Source organism: Leptonychotes weddellii, chromosome 6 (assembly GCF_054177405.1).
Source record: "Leptonychotes weddellii isolate Sample4059 chromosome 6, ASM5417740v2, whole genome shotgun sequence".
In the NCBI taxonomy this organism is placed as follows: Eukaryota; Metazoa; Chordata; class Mammalia; order Carnivora; family Phocidae; genus Leptonychotes; species Leptonychotes weddellii.
The window spans coordinates 77,763,589-77,784,055 of NC_138374.1; the positions used below are offsets into that span (position 1 = coordinate 77,763,589).

At 52.2% G+C, this 20,467-nt stretch overlaps 1 protein-coding gene across 3 annotated transcripts in view; it reads left to right on the forward strand.

Moving 5' to 3' along the window:
* Nucleotides 1–20,467, forward strand: part of CNIH3 (cornichon family AMPA receptor auxiliary protein 3) — a 203,626-nt gene that overhangs the window by 102,944 nt on the left and 80,215 nt on the right. The window contains exon 1 of one of the 3 annotated variants that reach the window (XM_006746439.3): nt 13,194–13,628. The exons of the other annotated variants lie outside the window; for them this stretch is intronic. Coding sequence (XP_006746502.1) covers nt 13,548–13,628 — 81 coding nt within the window. The 5' untranslated portion in view covers nt 13,194–13,547. Of the gene's footprint in view, nt 1–13,193; nt 13,629–20,467 lie in introns of those variants that run through there. 3 annotated transcript variants of the gene reach the window in all.

The following is a 20,467-nucleotide window of genomic DNA, read 5'->3' on the forward strand; positions in this document are numbered from 1 at the left end:
TGTAGGTTCCATACTATGAAATGATCGTTATAAGGAGATCGATTAACACCAGTCATAGTTACGGTTAGCCACGGAGTTACAGTTTTTCTTCTTGTGATGAGAACTTTTAAGATCTATTTCTTAGCAACTTTCAAATGTACAACACAGTGCTATTAGCCGGTCTGGATGTTGCATCCCCAGGACTTCCTTATCTTAAAACTGGACGTTTGTACCTTTTGACCCCACCACTCATTTTTTTCAAGTTTTCAACAGTGTCCAGACTTTCTTAGGGCCTTTGCCTTGGACCCACACACGGCAAGACCGTGAGGACCAGGGTGCAGGTTCGGGGTCCAGCAGGAGCCAGGAGGGCGGTGGTGGATCTCGGGAGGATGTCTGCGTGAGTTCCTTTTGGGACCTCTGCTAGCACAAGACAGTGGCCGTGTGGTAGGGTCTCCTGCCCCCGTGAGTACATCAGAGATGAAGAGAGGGAGTTTTTCTGAAACAGCATAGTTTCTAGTAGGATCTTTGCTGCTACTTTAGCAAAAAAAGAGTATTTAAAATAAACTCCCATAGTGTAAATTAATTCAGATGTAAATAACCATTCAGAAAACCAGGAATTTGACAAGCAGAGGTGTCTGCCAACATGTCCTGGGTAATTAACTAGATTTTTGCACTTTTTTTTTTTTCATTTTGTTGGCAGCACCAGGCAAAACTTCCTTATTTCTTAGCTCCAATTTGATGGTGCTGATTCTAGGAGTTAAAAAAAGACTTGGGGTTTTGGTGGCTGGCCTCTCGGGCTGGGCAACCTGCTGGCCTGAGATGCTTCTGTCCTCAGCTCCGAGTCAGCGCCAAGCCTTGGGCCACACCATCTGCTTCTCCCCGGCCCGCCTTTGTCTGGAGCCATCACAAGGGCTGTGCGATGCCTATCCACTCTCCAGATCCCCCTCGGGATCCCCAAGCTCTGAGACAGAAGGCTGGAACGCAGCCTCCACTGCTCAGGAAACCCGTTTGGGTTGCTCTCGTCTCACCTTGGCCGGACGATCGGGCAAACGGGTAGTTGAATGTCCCCGGGGCACACGCTCTGTGCGGGCTACGCACGGTGGAGCTCCTGGTGACTCCGTGCTCGCCTCCTGTTGCAGGCACTCGGACTGGATGACGCCTCATCATTATTGTAAGTCTACGTTCGAATCAGAACAATGGCTCAATCTCCTCAGGTGAGGCTGAGGGTCCGGGTTAAATGACACTAAGTCCCGTAATGTCCTGAGTGCAGGCAAAACTGATTTCGTCCTGGGTGAGCTGTCGGCTGCAGCCTTTTCTCAGAGCCAACTCTTGGAGGGTTTGGTCGGGTCTGCCTTTTGCTCACTGAGTCTCTGGCACCCGTGCCTCCGGCGTGGGGCTGGGGCGGGGGCTCACTGGTGGGACCTTACTGTGTGGCATGGAGGTTTGAGGATCACAGTATATCAGCATGTGTGTTTCAGTGGCAGACCATGAATAAATGTTTGTTGAATAAATGGAGAAATGTTGGGAAGCGAAATTCCACCATCTAACCTTATGAGAGGTGTTTGGATTATTGGTTTCTTTGGGCTGTTTTGCCTCTGTAACTCCCTGCCCTCGCCCTGTGGCCACTCTGTATCTTAACCGTGAGCGTGTGGCTGTGTGTGCCCCCGTCCTGGCCCTGCTCTTGGCCCTTCCTTGCCACACTGCTCCCAGGGGACAGGTCCACCGGGGCTTGTGGCCACTGGGTCTGCAGCCTGCTGGGGCTTCGGGTCTCCATTTACGAGCAGTGGGTTTCCACGGAAGATTTATAGGGTCTTACTGCAGAAACAGCGTCTCCCCTACAGTCACACCTGCATAGTCATGATGTGAGGCAGGGGCTCTGACTTCACCTGAAGCTGTTTTGTTTTGTCCAGGTTGACATTCATGCCCTAGTTATGCCTCCCATCTAACTCTGAACTCAGCCAAACAGGTTTGCTCTGTGATACGCGAAATAACAGGCGTGTTGGCACCCTGCACCCCTTTACTTCCCTAAGTCCTGCCTGTGCTTCCAGCTGTGGTTGAAGGGTCAACTCCTCCGTGAAGTCACTCCTCTATCCCAAGTCATGTATAATCCGCAGGATTAGTCTAGGCCCTCTGTGAGGTGCGGGACTTCAGAAGCAGCTGTGTGGTCAGATTGCCTGGCTTTGAATCCTGGCCCCTCCGTCTGCTAGCTGTGTATCCCTGGCAAAGTTACCTAACTTCTCTGTACCGCTGGGCCTTGCAGACGGCATATGGGAGGGGCTTGGCCTCAGTGCGGAGATGGGTTTCTTGGAGGCCCATTTCGAAGGATCAGAGGAGACCACAGACTGGGCCCACCCATCTTGGCACCTGCTCCTTGCCCTGCACACCGGGACACAAAAGTTGGCATGGTTCCAACTGGAGCACTTCCGTTTTTAGGCCCAGATACCGAACTATAAAACAGTCCATTTGTGGGACGCCTGGGTGGCTCAGCCGGTTAAGCGTTGAGCTCTTGATCTCATCTCAGGTCTTGATCTCAGGGTGGTGAGTTCATGCCCAGCATGGAGCCTACTTAAGAAGTAACCACGGTTTACAAACCGCTCTCCCAGAACACTTAATGGTTGCTGTTGTTCTCTGCTGGGGGAGTGCTCATTCAGACCAGCTGTGGGGACTTCCTCCATCCCGAGTGTGCACGTGTGTGGGTGTCGTGTGTGCGTGCGCGTGCGTGTGTGTGTGCAGACACTCTGATCTTTAAAACGGTTTAAGCCATCCTTTAGGCGAGCTGAGAATATGGACTAATGAAGTGATTCACAGCTTTATAAGCCCAAGTTCTGGTGGAGCACAGGGGGCGTGGACAAGGCAGCAGAACTCGGTGAGAAGGGAGGCCTCTCGGGGCATGTGGGAGTCAGGGTCTCGGGGAGGGGGGATGGGAAGGAAGGGAAATCGTGACCGCGATACTCAGACTGTACAATTAGGCCCAATATTAATCTTGTGAGTGACAGACAGGCTAAACTCGTAGCCTCAGATTTTCTGTAGGATGCCTGAGACCGTCCCTCAGACCTGCACAGTGCTCCCAGAGCGGGGAGGCATGGGGAGATTGTCACATCTGACCCAAAAGCCTGAGTCCTCGAGTGTCCTATCCAAATTCACAAGTGGAACAAAACTAATGGCTGTGCAGAGGGCTCATGTCAGTAATAATACCAGCCAGGCTACGGAGGCATCCAGTACATCCAGGGCCGAGCTGGGAGCTGGGTTTAGACGCTGGGGTCAAGTGCGGGCACTTGAGGTCTCCAGCAAGCTCCGTGAGCCCCCTGGGCTCTGCAGTCTCTGAGCCGACAGTGTCCCCGACAGCTGCCCCGAGCAGTATCATTGAAGTTGATGGCACGTCTCTAGGTGCAGAAGGAGCCAGGGCCCCGAGCTAAGTGGGGTGTTGCTAATTATCCACAGTCTGTTTACAGAGCCTGCCTAATGGTACTAATTTCTGCAGAAGATAGCGCTCACGGGAAGATGGCATTTAGCTGAGTTGGGGACATGAGCGGGAAGCTGCATCCCGTTACTCAGCCTCGGACCCAAGGACTTTCCAGAACTGTCCGTTCTGGGCTAGAAGCCCTGCCCTGCCCCCTCCACACCACTTCTTTGGTGAAACATGGCTTCTGCATTTGCTTGGTCCTGTCCACACAGGCCAAACTGATGAACGTCTGGTTTTCGTGTCACACAGCTAGGAAGTGGGAAGTTAGGCCCAAAGCTTCCCAACTAAGTTGTCATCTGTTTCAATTCAGTGAAAAATTAGTTTATGGAACATACTCTGTGTCTGAAGCCTTGTGCCAGGTACGCCCGCAGATATGTGTGCGGACTCCTGTTGTGCTTCTTATCAAAGTCCTACATGGCTCTGTGCATCTCTGTTGGATTGTGAGCTCCTTACAGGCATGGACTATGTGTGCCCCGTTGATTGTGTCTGCAGAGTGGTAAGTGCTCTAAGGTAAATACGTGAAAGGCAGTCATGGTCCCTGTCTGCGTGTTGTTCATCATCTAGTGGGCAGACTTGTTTAAAGGTTACCAGTCAGACTGTGATAAATGCATCCATCCATCCACCCACCCATCCACCCATCCATTCCTCCATCCATCCATCCATCCATCCACCCATCCATTCCTCCATCCCTCCATCCATCCATCCATCCATCCATCCATCCATCCATCCATCCACCTATCCACCCATCCATCCATCTACCCATTCATCTATCCACCCATCCATCTAATCCATCCATTCATCCATCCACTCACCCATCCATCCCCCACCCATCCATCCATTCATCCACCCATCCCCCATCCATCCACCCATCCACCCACCCATCCATCCATCCCCAAGGCACCCATCCCCATCCATCCTTCCATCCACCCACACATCTGTCCATCCCCCCATCGATCCCCCAGCCATCCATCCATCCATTCACCCACCCATCCCCTATCTATCCATCCCACCATCTACCCATCTGTCCATCCATCTACCCACCCATCCACACATCCATTCATCCATCCATTCCCCCCACCCACCCATCCATTCACCCACCGTGCCCCATCCATCCATCCCCCATCCATCCATCCATCCACCCATTCATCTACCCATCCATCCACCCATCCACCCATCCATCTACCCATCCATCCACCCAACCATCCATCCACCCATCCATCCATCCATCCATCCATCCATCCATCCATCCATCCATTTGTTGAATGTTTGCTGGGCATCTATTATATGCCAGATGCTGGGAGGGTAATGGTGATTCAAAGATGAATAAGAAAGAGCCTCTAATATCAAGTACCTCCCAGTTTATAGATAGAGATAGAAATTCAGCATGTAAAGAGTTGAACTGTAAGACAGGATGGTGTTCTACTGATATGAGGTATCTAGAATAGTCAAATACACAGACATAGAAGGTAAAACAGTGGCAGCCAGGAGCTGGGGGAGGGGAGAATGGTTATTGTTTCATGGGGACAATTTCAGTTGGGGGAAGATGAAAAATTTCTGGAAATGGATGGTGGTGATGGTTGCATAACATTGTGAATGTACTTAATGTCAGAGAACTGAATACTTAAAAATGGTTAAATCGGTAAATTTTATGTTATGTATATTTTACTAGACCCCACCCCCAAACAAACAAGGTGATAAGTACTCTGCAGGTCGAGGACACATGACCCCTGGAGTCTATGCCTGGTCCAGGTGGCCTGGACAGTCACCCTGCCCCAGACCCCAGAGAATCTGTGCCCTGCATGTCTGCAAGGGGTTTTGGGGCCTGCAGGAATTAGAGCAAATGGGAATTATGGGATCTGGAGGCCCACCTTATCTAAGTTATAGGAGAGTTTGCTTTACTGGACACTTTCCCTTTCCTGAAGCTGTGAATTCTGTCCACAGTGGGCTCCACATTAAAAGGGTCTCTTGGTGAATAAAGGACTTTGGCAGTTGTCTGTCACTGCACAACGGACCACCCCCGACCCTAGTGGGGCTTGAAACAGCAGCTAGTCTTTATCTGCTCGGGACTCAGCTCTGGCGGGGGCTCCGCTGGGCGCAGTCTCTGCTCCACGTGGTGTTGGCCGCACTGATCAAGGGCTTGGGGCTGGAAGAGCCAAGGCCTCCCCCAGTGTGGCGCCTCAGCTGCACGACCAGAGACCGGGGGCCGTGGGGCCCCTCTGTCCTCGAGGAACTATTTCATGAGTCGGATGGACTTTTGTTAATTTTTGATCGCCTTCAACCCCTAGAGCTTTGCAAACATAGTTTGGCAAAGTCACAGTATTTAATCAATAGAAAATTCATTGTGCTTTCTACTTGTGTCATCGCTTTAAGTACTTTACTAAGGTATTCGAATAGCTTTCTTAGGATTTATAATTTGCTTTGTTTCAAGTGGTATATCATATTTCTTTGTTTCTCTGTAGTGTCTTTGACTTACTCTTAGCTTAATTACTTGCATTGAGTGTTGAATTAAATTAATTTAACAGAAACACTTATTTTTCTGGTAAAGCGACAGAGAGCAGAAATATCACTATTAGAGTAAGGCTTATTCTCCAAATTCTTTTTTCGTTTTCAAAATGTTCAATCTTGTTTTACAGGTTACGGTAAAGTGAATATAAAATCTCCACACTCTCTCTCTTAAATAAATAAATACATAAAATCTTTAAAAAATAAATAAAATCTCTAAATTCTTTTTGCATTACAGCATTACAGGCTGCCCATCGAGGTTCAACTATTCTTTCAATTCTTAATCTTTTTTTTTTTAAATCTTTTATTTATTTTTTATTTTTAAGATTTTATTTATTTATTTGACAGAGAGAGACACAGCGAGAGCAGGAACACAAGCAGGGGGAGTGGGAGAGGGAGAAGCAGGGTTCCCGCTGAGCAGGGAGCCCGATGCAGGGCTCGATCCCAGCACCCTGGGATCATGACCTGAGCTGAAGGCAACCGCTTAACGACTGAGCCACCCAGGTGCCCTCAATTCTTAATCTTAATCCCCAGATTATCATGTCATTGAATTCTGTGTATTTGATGTATGGTACTTGTTGTGCACTGTGTCCCTCCCAAATGCGCATGTTGAAGCTCGAACCCCCGGTGTGGGTACATTTGGGGGTGGGGACTAGATGGAGGTGATATCGGTTACGTGGGGTCACAATGGGGGCCCTAATCTGATAGCCCTGGTGTCCTTGTAAGAAGAAGAGGAGACCCCAGATCCCTCCTCCTCTCTGGCCGTGTGCATAGAAGGAAGGCGTGTGGGGGGACAGTGGGCAGCCCGGGGAGGGGCTCTCACCAGAAACTGTATTCCCGGCACCATGACCTTGGACACCTAGCATCCAGAACTGTGAGAAGATAAATTTCTCTTGTTTGGGCCACCCAAGTCTGTGACATTTTGTTACGGCAGCCGGAGCAGACTAATACAATAATAAATATAAAGCTTATCAAGAAACAAATTTAAAGTGATTTATTGAATTTACATGCTTGATTGCATCACCTGGGGATAAATGAATACAGTGACTTCGTCCATTTTTTAAATTTAAATTTAAAACTTTTAGATATGTTTCTAAAATGCTGTTTGAAATGCCAGACTTTCTCCCTAACATAGAGGTACCAGCCCCACTTGAACAAAAGATTTCCATGGAAATATTTCTCATTGACACCATTTTTCTCAAGCATTGACAATAAAGTTTGGTCATTATTTCGGAAACGATTCCTTACAACTTCACAAGACCACCAAGATTCAATTTAAATTTCTCATTTAAAAATAAATTATTACTATGCTTTTACGCCCAACATTGAAGTTTTGTAGAAAATGAGTATTTTACCGTCTTGATTTATAACTTTTCAAATAAGTTGTTTTCTCATTTCAGTAGATATATGTTTTCCAACTAGCGGGACCATAAATAGAGAACGCAGTGTATGTTTATACAGACATTATTCTTTTTTAAATGGCTGTTGAATATTTCATGTTTGGAAATGCTCTATCATATTTAAGCAGATGCTGGCTAGTGTTCATATTTTTCAGGGTATTTTCTTAATATTTTTAATAATTTTATCAACATTTTAAACATTTAAATTTAGACAGTTTTGTTCTTTCCAGCGCACTGTTGTGTGAAACTGATTTTTGGATTGTTTTTGCTATTGATAATTACAATTATTTTATGAAACCATCAGCTTTGGCAGAATGTGATCTGCACTCGAACTCTGAGCATCATTTGCATCCATACTTGCATCCCTGGCATCGATGAGACGCTCGTATTTTTGTTAAACGCCCCAAGTATTACAAGTATGGAGTATTGTGTCATTTTTTAGTAATTCTGTGTACTGTGTTATTTTGTAGTCGTTCTCACGGGTGTGAGAGGTGGTCTGGCCCCGCCCTGCAGCAGCAGAAGGGGCCCTAGGCTATGATTCATTATGAACATCACTGCTGGTTCTCTGCAGACTCGGGAGATGGAGGTGGACTGTCGTTAAGTGAACAGTAATAGATGGATCCACACTTAGTTTTCTTTCATGAGTTCATTTTCAATATTTTATGTGTAAATTCTTAAATTTGTAAATATTGAAACACTGCATTTACCACTCGCATGAATGGAACAGCTGGTTGGGGTGGGTGGCAGGTGATTCCGGGACAGCGAGAGACCCGGACGTAGAGCCTGGCGCGCTCTGTGATGCACGAGCTTGCGGGGGCACCTTCATCAGTGGCCCTTGTCATGGCCTATGACAATTAGCCTGAATGAATGACTTTCATTTAGAACTTGATTATTGATTAATTTTACTGTTTGCTGCCACAAACGTTAACGCTATTTACCAGTCAGAACAGAAAACGTTCAAGATGACCGTCATCGCTGCAGTTATACTAATGAATATTGGCTGAATAAACTGCGAGCTGGAAAGTTGAAGACCTCGGAAGGCTTGCGCTTCTGGAGAGATTCTGGGAGATGTCCCTGTGGGGCGAGACCAGAGGGGAGGATGGTTCTGCCAACAGCCAGGCGGCAGTGGGGAGCAATCTCCTGCAGACGGGAAAGAGGCTGAAGTTGGGGTTCTGGAGGAGAGGGGACCCTATATGCTGTTGGACGTCCAGGACTGGTGGAGGAGGCAAGACCTCACGGGCAGGGCTGTGTGGTGCGCAGGAAGTGTGCAGCCGGGCACGGGGGCTCCTGTGCTAGGAGGGAGCAGGAGGCCCAGGGCTGGGCCAGCTGGGGTGGCAGCAGGAAGTGGCGTGGGCAGATGACCAGTGGCAGAGAGAGGAGATGCCTGCTGTTTGGTGGATGGAAGCCCCCCAGATCTCATGGGGAGCCCTGGCGAACGCTGGTACTGAATTCCTTGCTAGTCAAGTGGGAAGAAGACTCAAAGTTAGATTTCAGTTATTTTAAAGAATGAAGAGGGGATTGATCCAGTACTCTCGAGTCTGTAGTTCATAGCTAGCTCCTCCACGCAAATGCATGCGTGCCACGCAAGTGGACATGGTCCAGAGTCAGACAAGCCGACTGAGAGATATGGAGGCACACACAGCGACAGACATGGGCTTCCTGAACCCAGTCACCGTGCTCAGCATGGAACTGTCTGTGGCAGATGCTCAGCTTGGAAAGAATTATTGTCGGATAGATCACACGCAAGAAAATGGTTAAAAAGTCCTAAGGGTGAGGGGTGGAGGGAAAATCTTTATATTCTGGTTGGAACAAACCAGTTGTAAAATACAATTTGGGACAACCAGGAAACACGTGTGGCAAAATGTTGACGGTTGTGGAATGTGGGTGATACGGAGATGCATGTTCACTATACTCCGTTTTCTACCTCTCTATACATTTGAAAAAATTTTTAAAGATTTTATTTATTTATTTATTTAGAGAGCATGCACATGAGTGGGGGAGGGGCAGAAGGAGAGGGAGAGGCAGACTCCCTGCTGAGTACGGCGCTGAGGGCTCATCCAAGGACCCTGAGATCGTGACCTGAGCCGAAATCGGGAGTCGGACTGACTGAGCCACCCAGGTGCCCCTACGTTTGAAAGTTTTATGAGCGAAAACCCCACTAATGGGTATGGAAGAAATGTGGATATCCAAAAGGCCACTCAAAACCCTTTTTTCTTTGCCTTACTATTTGATAAAGGCCAGAACGAGAAAAGACTCATCTTCTCAGACTCACTTGCAACTAGGAACGGCAGCTGAGTGCCAGACTGACCAAGCAAATGCAGGAGATCCCTGGGGAGGGTTTCCTTTACTCTCCCAAAAACATGCCTTCATGGGCTGAGACCTTTTGGCTCTTTTCTTTTGTCCTGCCCGCAACATGGATGGAGATGCAGCAGCTTTCTTGTGGCCATGAGAACCAAATCCACGTGCTAAGGATGTAAGTCAGGAAGGTAAAAGGAGGTGGGGACAGTAAGGATGTCAAGGAGCTGCTACACCAGCCCTGAACTGATTATCCATCTGATTTCCTCTCTATCAGGAAAACACAACCCCCCCCCCACATTAAACCATGGTATCAGTTAAGAATTGTGTTTACCCATAACAGAATTCCTTACTCTCATGGCTTAAAAAAGTCAGAAGCTTTATTGTCTCGCACTGTAAGAAGTCAGAGGATAGGACGTTCAGGGCTGGTTTGGTGGCTCTATCATGTTGTCAATGGCACTTCCTCTATCTTTTTAGCTTTTCCGTTCTTAATGTGTTGATTTCTTCCCCACTGTCACAAGATGGCTGCGGTACCTCCCTGCGTCCCGTCTGCATTCCAGGCAAAAAGAAGTATATATCTCCTGAGCTCAAACAGTGTCAAATGGCTGCATGTGGCTGCATGGTGGCTAGGAAAAAAAATAAAGCAATTGCCTTTTCAATGTCTACAGTTGATGAAACAATGTAGGTTGGTCTCTCAACATCCATTCCTCATTACTTTCTCTCTTGCCGTCCTCTACTGTGTCACGGGCAGTTCTTCTCCTCCTCCCTCTTCCAACGCTCCCTTGTGAAGGAGTTATTTATAACCTCACCAAGGAGGCTAGGAATCTTTCGAGTCCCTGACAGTGCCCGCCACCACTAAATCACATTTGTTGAATTAATAAACTGTAACTGCCTCTTATTTTCTGAGATTCTACTCCCCCAGATAATTCTGCAATTGGTGACACAAGATAAAGCAGGGCTGGGGAAAGGTCAAGAAAAATAGAGGCTAAAGTATGTATGGAGCCTTGAAAGTCAGAGTGGTAGGATAATGGATTCAATTTTTTTTTTGTTTGATATTTTATTTTGATGTAGACACTCCTGATTCTGGTAAAGCTCGGCTAGATCATTCAGACCAATCCTCCCACTAAATACAATTTAAGAGTTGAATAAAATCTAAAAGCATCTTCTTAAAAGCATCAAAGACTTACCCAGAGAGTAAGGAATTACTGGGGCCAAGTTCTGAGAGTGGGCAGGATCCAGACAGGTCGACCTAGCACTGGGAGCCAGTTTTGCCCTTCGGGGCATTTGCTGATCTGGAGGAAGGGTAAAAGTCTGAGTTGGGACTTAAGCGCTTTGTAGGGCTTGGGGCAAAAGCCAAGGTCCAAGGACCACCAGGGCTTGGGACTTGATAACCACCTGCTTTGGCCAGGGATCTAAAAGGACCACTCCCTGTGGATAAGGGTGAACCGAGAAAACCAGCCCTGAAACAGACCACGGTCTTCTGGTTACCCCAGAAAATCTCAAACCCTGAATTTGGAGCAAGACAATTCTAGAAAGCTTGTGTCCCCCAGACACCTGGCAAAAGATGTAGAAAATCCTCCTTGGAGAAAGATGACATCATCTTAGTCCTCGAATTTCTGCAAAGAACTTAAAAAAACCTGCTTGACACACAATAAAAACTTAGTGGACATAGGAAGAGTGAGGACTCTGTCAGCACAAACCAGCAGAAGCAAAAGACAATAGATCAAACCCGAAGGAACTCAAAATATTTGAATGATTCCCATCTTCCTGTGATGTTTTCTTATTGTTTTGATGCCACAAAACTTATACGGTATAATTACAACTGTGGTGGTTGATGTAAGGAAATGGTTGATGTACAGTGAAAAGCAAACCGAGCTAGAAGGCAGCATAGACCCATGGTGCTGGTGGTGCCTGCAAGTGGCCAACTCTGGTGTCCGTTTCATCCTTTTTCATTTCCGTATTTTCCAAATTTTCTTTAACGAGGATTTATGCTGGAAGACATACAAGTAAAAGAGAAAGTGATAAAGACTGTAACCCAGAGTGGGGCTGGATTCACAGGTGCAAAACCTCCACAGTTGCCCAAGGTCCTGTGGTCAGAAGGGCCTCACACTTGGATGAATGCTCTGCTGCTTCTATCTTGAAATTCTTAATAATTTTGAACAGGGAGCCTTCCCAGTCCTGCACAGCCAGCCCTCACCCAGAGGCAGTTAAACGCTGATCCGTGGACCCTCTGTCAACAGCCACTGGGCTTGCTCTGGTTTCTGTACCTCCCACTGAAAGGCATCTAGTTTACAAGTTGGAGGTGTGCCCAAACAGCAAGAATGTTGGGGTATGGCAGGGAGCCCCCTGGGCCAGGAGTGTGCAGGTCTCATCCTAGCTCTGCCCTGGCGAGTCTAGGACTAGCTCTCTGTTCATTCCCTCCAGCTCCAAAGCTGTGTACATGCAGTTAGCACACCAGGGTCAGAATCGATCAGCAACTATTTATGTAGCGTGCACTCTGCAAGACAGCAGGTGCTCTGAGATCCATTCCCACGATGTGCTTCCAGGCTCCCAAGAACTATCTGAAATGACTGGACCCCTTTCTGGGCTACATGGAGCGTTTCCAAGATACTGGGCCACTGGGGCAAAGTGTGCAGATTATAACCCTACCGTTTATCGAACGTGTAGCCAGGGCCAGGCCCTGCGCTAGGTTCTTATGTTCCCATTTAACCCCTTGACATGGATTGGTAGTACGCTTACCCGATTTTTTTCAGATAAGGAAACTGAGGTTTAAAGAGGTTAAGGAACTTTCGCGAAGGGGTCCGACTCCAGAGGCACATGCTCTTGACAGTTCCATGGACCAGCACCAATAGCAGAGCCCCCCACGGCTGCCTCTTCAGCCCAGACGGTCTGGGTCCCCCAACGCCAAGTCAGATGGCGGGGGAGGGCGGGCGCTTGGAGGGAAAGCCGCCGCTCGGGGCCGCGGCCCCGCGTGAAGGGCGCTGCAGTGCTGGGGCCCACGGGCTCGTCCCGCGTCCGCAGCCACGCAAGGCCGGTCCGCTCGGGCAACGGTGCGAGCACCCGCGGGCGGCGGCCGCGGCGGGGCGCGAGTACGCTCCGTCCCCGCCCGCAGCCCCTACCTCCTCAGACGCACGTGTCCCGAGTCCCCGCCCGCGCCGCCCGCCGCAGGTGTCCTGGGAGAGGCGGGCGCGCACGGCGCCAGCGCCCCCGCCGCAGTTCGGCGGGCGGGGAGGGCGCGCTCGCGGGAGCCGGAGCCCGGGGGCCGGGGCCGAGGCGGCGGCGGCAGCAGGTGGAGCGAGCTCCGCGGCGGGCGCGGCTCCCGGCCTGAAACCCGCCGCTGCGGCCGCCGGGGCGCACGCAGGCTCCGCGGGGCCGGAGCCGTGCGCGCCCGGTCCAGCCTGGTTGCCGGGGAGGTCGGGTAGCCGCGCGGGGCACCCGCCCCTCCGACCCCCGCAAAGACCTGTGCTTGCGGGAGGGAGCGCCGGCGGCTCTGCGGTCTGGGAGGAGCTCGCCGGGCGGCGCGGGAGGGTCCCGCCTGGCGCGCCCGCCTCCCCTTGGGCTCGGGCGGCGGGTTGGCCTCGGGGGCTCTCTGGCTGCACTCGCCTGCACGAGTTCTCTACTGACTGGTTTCCTCGGTTTGGGGACTGTTCCCGCCAGCGACGCCGGAGCACCTTGCCGTGTGTCCGCAGGCGGGCGGGCTGGCGTCCCGGCCGCCGCCGCTTCTGGATCCCGGCTCTGCTCACCGCCCCTGACCCTCGAGGCTCCCCGGCCTCCGGCCTCGACGCGAGGGTGCCGACCTAGCCCCGTCTGCCCCTCTAGGAGGGAGTGCGGTCCTCGAGGGGCGCTGGCCTCCCAGGACCTTCTTGGTGTGCCTCGGGACTGGGGTGCGCGCGGCCCCGCAGCTGGCCATGGCCTTCACTTTCGCTGCTTTCTGCTACATGCTGTCCCTCGTGCTGTGCGCCGCGCTTATCTTCTTCGCCATCTGGCACGTGAGTAACCGGCAGCGGCTCCTAACTCTTCTCTTTCGCCCCGTCCACCCCCTCCTTCCCGGCTTGCTCTCAAGTGCACCTGACGTGGCGCGAGCCGCGGACCCGGAGGCCAGCCGCCGCGCACCTGCGGGCTGCACCCTCGGCCGGCCCCGTCCGGAGCCAGGGGACAGTTAGCGGCATCCCGAGCCCGCGGCGCGCGCGCCCTGGGCGCCTGGCTGCTGGCGGGGGGCGGAGGGAGCGCGGGTTCCCCGGCGAGGCCCAGTGCTAGGCCCGGGGCGCGCGGCTGCACCCCCGCCTACCCTGCTCCTCCCTGCCGGCGGGGAGCGAAGGAGCGGCACCGCTGTCGTCCCGGCAATTAGTCAAGTAACTATAACAACTAAACATTGAAAATGTCAGCGTCTGCGGTGGGCTGCGTTTAGACACGTTTGCAGACAAAGCGGAAACACGACGGGAGCGCCGCTGGAGAGGGTCCGCGGCGAGCCCGGCCGGGAGGGGAGGCGGCCAGCGGCGGGGGTCGCCTGGTCGCGCGGGGAGAGGCCCCGGCGGGCGACGAGTTTCCCTCTCCTCCGCTGCCCCGGGGCCCAGCCACCCAGCCCCTGCAAGGCCCCCGCAGGTGGCAGACTCCCCGCCCCCGGCTCCCGCGGTCCACCCCCGGGCGGGCTGGGGGGCAGTTGGGGTGGGCCCCGGTTCGGCAGGTGCAGTGGGGGTCTGGGACGTGCAGCACTTCTGCATAGGGGCAGGAGGAGGCCGCCGCACAGAGATGGTGCCATACTCGGCAAACCCAGCGCCCTCAGGGCCCCCTTCTCTGAGGCTGTTTCCGCCCCCTGCTCTCGCCAGCCGGGAGCTGGTGCGAAGAAGAAGGGCGGAGGTCGGGAGTTCCAGTCGGAGTGGGGCCCCGTAGCCTCAGCGCCCAGCGAGTCCGGGGGCGGGGAAGGACCCTGGAATGGGTTCCTGGAGGCTCGACTCCGTCACCAGCGAGCCTTACAGGGCGCCTCTGCAGGGGCGGATGCCCGACCAGAAGAGTTGCAGGGTGGGTGGGATGCTGGTGTTTCATAGGAGCGGCTTCTGGAGTGAGAGGGTTTCTCTTAAGATGGAACTAAGCTAAAGCAAGTCCTGTTACCGGGCTCTTGGGGAGTGAGAACAGGGACCCCGGCAGCAGGCTAGACGCTCTCTTCCACATCCCCAAAGTGACCGTTGACCTGGGTGGTCCCCAGGCTTCCCCTTGCATCTGGATGGTGCAAGTCTGTGAATCAGTCGGTTTAGGAAGGGGGGTTGTTGGAGAAGGAATTCAGACACAGGAATTTCGGGGCTGATAAAAAATCGGGCAGCGAGAAGTGATGGGATTTTGTGGCCTCTCCTCCCCTGGCCCGGGATTCTGGGTCTAATTCTCTCTGCAGAAAGGAGCCTCGAGTTGTTGACGTTGCTAAGGGAGAGGGAAACTTTACCTAATTTAGAACAAATAGGGGTGCAGAACAGATCACGCCCAAACAGCACAGCACATACCTGCTCATGTATTTCAAAGGAGCTTCTGTGCTTCCCTGGATCGGGGGGAGTCATTTGCATTCCAGAAGGCTAACAACTCCCCCTTTTTGGGAATACTTCAGTTGCTGTTTTTTTATGTTCTTGTCTTGGCCAGAGGGTGGCAGGTAGCAGAGCTCCATCAAGCTGTCAGCACTGGGGTTCTCTGAACAAGCCCCTGGAGCAGAGCAGGTAACCAGCAAGAAGAATTTCCTCTCACTCGGGGGAAGATAAATAATTCAAGAGCAGGTTAATTAAATGGATGGTGTGTGCAGCTGGTTGACTAATAGACGTGTGAATCGAAGCCGGCAGTGGGGTGATGATCCCGTCGGCCTCCGCTCCCCAGCAATCACCCGCCTTGTCCGGGGGGTAGTCGAATGCCGATGGGTCCTGACCAGCTTCCCAGTGGGAGTGTCAAGATTCCAGTTTCTGATAAGAAAAAGAACCAGTGCTGTTTGAATTCCGATTACAATGAGCATGGCCAAGTCTCTATCCTCTGTTCTTTCCTGCGTCTTTTCCTTCCCCGTCTCGGAATCAAACAGCCCAGAGCCTCCCCATGTTGATTTGGCTCCTGAGCATTGAAAGGGGAAATCAATGCGAATGTTGTGTGTGTGGGTGTTGCCTATATGGTGGTAATTACTTCCACGAAAATTTAGGCTGTGTGTTTGCTTTCTTTCTGGCTTCTTATCTTCCCTCCATATTTCTTGATCTGATAAGCCATATTGATTGCTTAGCATATATTAACATCGCTGGGAATGCATTGGGCACTTAGCAACATACTGCAGTTAAAAAGCCTGCCCCATCGCCATGTGCTGGCTGTAAGACAGGAAGACAGCACCTTTTTCTTACTTACCTTCCTAAAGGTAATAATAGTAGCTACCACTTAATGACCGTGACCAGCCGGCGAGTTCTAGGCTCTCAGTGAGGACCTGTCAGATGTCCCTCCGGTGTTTACTCCCCCCCCCCGGAGTGGATGTGGCCATACACACCTTGCTTTCAAGTCTCATGTTTTACTTTGAAAATTTATTTGCATCTGTTTTCTTTTTTTTTTTTTTAAGATTTTTTTTTTTTTAATTTATTTTGTGAGAGAGAATGAGAGACAGAGAGCATGAGAGGGAGGAGGGTCAGAGGGAGAAGCAGACTCCCTGCCGAGCAGGGAGCCCGATGCGGGACTCGATCCTGGGACTCCAGGATTATGACCTGAGCCGAAGGCAGTCGCTCAACCAACTGAGCCACCCAGGCGCCCTGCATCTGTTTTCAAATGAAAATAATTTGAATTGCTGATTAATTTTCTATCAGCCACTGTTTGTCACATTTGGAACATGCAGAATAAAAGTGAGGGTCTGTTTTTTGTTTGGGATGTGTGTGTGTGTGTGTGTGTGTGGCTTTGTGTGCCTTCAGGCACATGGCCTCTTACTGTCCCTGGCAGTTCTGCACTCCTCACAGCTGACATTTTATAGATCCAGGGAATGGTGGATCAGAGAGGTTATGAAACTTGCCCGAGGTTGCACAGCTGGTGTGTGCTGGAGCTGGGATTTGAGCTGAGTCTGAGCCTGGTGTGCCCATGTCGTCTTTCTTTTTTTTTTTTTTTTAAATATTTTATTTATTTATTTGACAGAGAGAGACATAGCGACAGCAGGAACACAAGCAGGGGGAGTGGGAGAGGGAGAAGCAGGCTTCCCGCTGAGCAGGGAGCCCGATGCGGGGCTTGATCCCAGGACTCTGGGATCATGACCTGAGCCGAAGGCAGACTGAGCCACCCAGGTGCCCCCCCATGTTGTCTTTCTAACTCAAGTTACTATCTTTGGCTTGTTTAACTTTGATAATAGTAGATAATGTTTTTATGCAGTGGATTACCTTTCTCTAGTATAAATGAAATATTTGGGGCCGGAATTTCTGATTGGAGTTAAAACAACAGAGATATCTAACACATTATATATCCATTTAAAAAAGAGGAGATCCTATTTCAGTCTTTAAAAAATTAGTTTTTCTGCATATAAAATGATACAGGTTCCTTGCCGAAAAATTTGAAAATACAAGGACATATATGGAACAAAATAACCATTAATCGTATTCTGCAGGAAAGATTTGGGGGTTTCTTCTTCCAAACATTGCGTATCTGTGTATTTTAAAAAATTGCATATGGATGTTTAGAAGGAAGAAAGGTGTTCTGAAGGGTTTGAGATGTGAAGTGACTTCTATTTCCAGCCGATACAAAATGAACAGTGTTTACTGGCAAAAGCACGCTCAGCCCTGGCTTGGTTGGCCCTTTTGCAGATGGTCGCATTTATATAAATACAGATGCAACCATTCTTGGAAAAGATCAAAGACTCATTTCAGGTTTTTAGCTTTCGAAGTTTTTTGTTGTTATTTTTAACACCTAGAGTCACTTGTAAGACCTCCGAGTTTTGACAACATACAAATAAAATGAATTCCTGATACTATTTCTTTGGATGCACAGCAGCGTTTCCTGAGGGGGGGAGGCTTGTAGGGGCCCCGGCAGGTGATAACAGCAATGAGCATATTTACTGAGAGGCAGTTTTGCTGGGCAGAACGGCGTCCTGGTGGAGCCTCGTGGCCAGTCCCAGCCTCTCACAGATCCAGCCCCGGGGACCCGGTGGACCTCAGTCTCTTCACTATCCATCTGGAAACAAGAAGTAGTTGATGTGACATGGTGGGTTGTCTGGGCTTGACACTGGCCTGGCTTTGGAAGACCCCGCTTTGGTCTGCTCAGCGATGCACTGTCCCTTCCGTCTGGGACGTCCCGTGCCTGATGTAGGGTCTCCCCGCCCCACCTCCCCCAGCACTGCCACACAGGGGGTGTGGAAGGAAGCTCCCCGAGCACAGCCAGCTTTTCTGGGTCACCCTTGTTCTCCAGAGCGGAGGATGGGGCTGGGCTTGTGCGCGGGGCTCAGCAAATACTTGGGGGGTGATTTCTTGTTTCCTTCTGGCTGACGAGGTGACTCATTTCTGAATTGGCTTCCGGCTACTTCTCCGGGGCTGTTCCCTGGGCAGTTTGGGCATGTGCGTTTTCTGCAGTAGGCTGGCATTTTGGAACTCTGGGACCTGTTGCTTTTACAGAAGAGGACCGGCCACGAGCAGGGGTGCGGGGCTGGTTCTCCTGCAGGGCACATCGTGGGGACAGGTGCTGACAGTTCTCAGAGAGGGCCCCTTCGGTAAGGGGTGCTGTCTGTGCCGCCTTGGGTCACCTGGCTGTTGGCTGGTGGTCTTCCTCGACTACCCCCGCAGGGGGCAGCCTCTGGCCTCCGGTACTCCCCCCACAGTCAGGCGGGAGAGAGGAAGGAGGGTACAGAATTCAGGGAGGCACCGGCCCCCATTCCCACTGCTCGGTGAGGTTTGGGGCCTGATGGGGGGGATGTTGGGGGGCCCCTGTGACATTTGACTTCGACGTGAGCGTCTCTGAACAGACGGTAAAGGCAGAGACCGTTGGGAAGCCTTTGCCAGGTAGCACCCCGAAGCCAGCCGGGCAGAGTCCCCTCCTGAATCCTGAGGCCTGGTGACCTCGCTGCACTCCTGTCCAGCGCCCGTACACCCTGCCCGTGGCTCTGCATGGGGGTCTCCCCTGCATTCCCCCTCCCAGTCGTCTGCAAACCAGTTCGCCTGGCCCTCCGCTCTCCTAGTGATGTGCTGGGCAGCTAGCGCCCTTGCCAGCTGTCCCTGGGCTGTCATCTGCCTCCGTTGGCCCCTCCCCCAGGGGTCCTGCCAGGCCCTGGCGTCCGTCACAGTCACGCGCCTCCTCTGCATCTCCTGCCTTTCCAGGGGAGGGGGCAGGGCTCTCACGCATGCTGCTGCCTGGTTGTGGCCCCCTGTGACCAGGACCATTTCCTGTGTTCCACCTCGTGACCCCAACCTCACCAACCTCCAGCCAGCTCTCACGTCTGCTCTTGGCCCCTCGTGCCCGCGGTCCCCCAGGGACACTCAGCCCCTGTCTGCCGTCTGCCGGTGCCCAGGGCTGCTGGGGCCGGTGATGCATGGCTCAGCCCCTGACCCTCCAGCGAGATCCTGGCCGGTTCTTTCAGCTCCTACGATGCTGTTCCAGATCCTTGGCATTTTCCCAGAGCCCCCAAAGCCACCGACCCTCTCCCAGACTTCACTCCCAGCTGACAGAGAAGGCGAGGTTACTAACAGGGACACCTGGGTACCCGGCCCTTCCCTGAGCTGCTGAGTCTGTAGCACAGTTCTCCTTCCTGTTGGAGACCAGCTCTTCCCTGTGGACTCCCCGGGGACATCGCCCTTCATGGCCCCTAGCTCCGGTGCCCTCAGCCAACGCCCTCTGGCGGTCCGTCCGCGGCTCCCTGAGCTCATGGGGCCAGCCGCTGTGTCCTGGGCCCTCCCGCTGCCGCCGGCCTCTTCCTTCGCAGACTGGCTTTGCCTCCCTGTTCCCTCTTTAGTCTTGTAGCAAATGTTCAGAAAAGCACCGAGACTGAAAAGCCTTCTGGTCCCGTCATCTAGAATCAGCAAATGTTAGCGTTTTGCCACTTTGGTGTCTTAACCACCTTATTTAAGGCAATGTGTTTCCTCATTGGCTCTGCCTTGTGCCCCGCCTCTTCCTGGCCCTGATCTCGGCAAGGGCTCTGGTGGCATCTCCCAGTGCTATTCAGGGCTCCTCCGTGGCCTGTCTGTGGCCTCGGGCTCTGGTGGCGTCTCCCAGTGCCACTCAGGGCTCCTCTGTGGCCTGTCCGTGGCCTCAGGCTCTGGTGGCCAGTCTCCCAGTGCCATTCGGGGCTCCTCTGTGGCCTGCCCATGGCCTCGGGCTCTGGTGGCCAATCTCCCAGCGCCATTCAAGGCTCCTCTGTGGCCTGTCCGTGGCCTCGAAGTGCTGGCCCACGTTCCTCCTTGTGGCTGCTCTCATGGCTTCTGTATTTCTCCCCATCTCCTCTTTCTCCCCTGCCTTCACTTACCTGCGGCTGCCCCCATCCCAAAGTGCCAGTGCCCCCGACCCTGTAGACCGTGTATGGGGCCACCTGCCCCACACCCTGGGTCGCGCCCTCCTCCCCACCACAGTGACCTGCCCGCGGTGCTTGTCTTTCCCCCATTAGCGCTCGCTCCTATCCGCCTGCCTCGGCCTGCCCCACATGCACCTGGCCCAGGCCCTCTCTTGCCCTTTCTCAAGGCGCTTGCCCCTTCCGGACCGGTTAAATCTCACCTGAATGACTCCCTCGCCCCAGCTTCCAGGAACGACCTTTCTAGCTCCTAGAAGGATCTCTCCGTGTCATCCTCATACTAAACACTTTTTCTGGCAGCTGTGGCCTGCAGGGTCCGGGCCCAGGTAACGGTTCGACCGCATCCCTTGTCTTCCG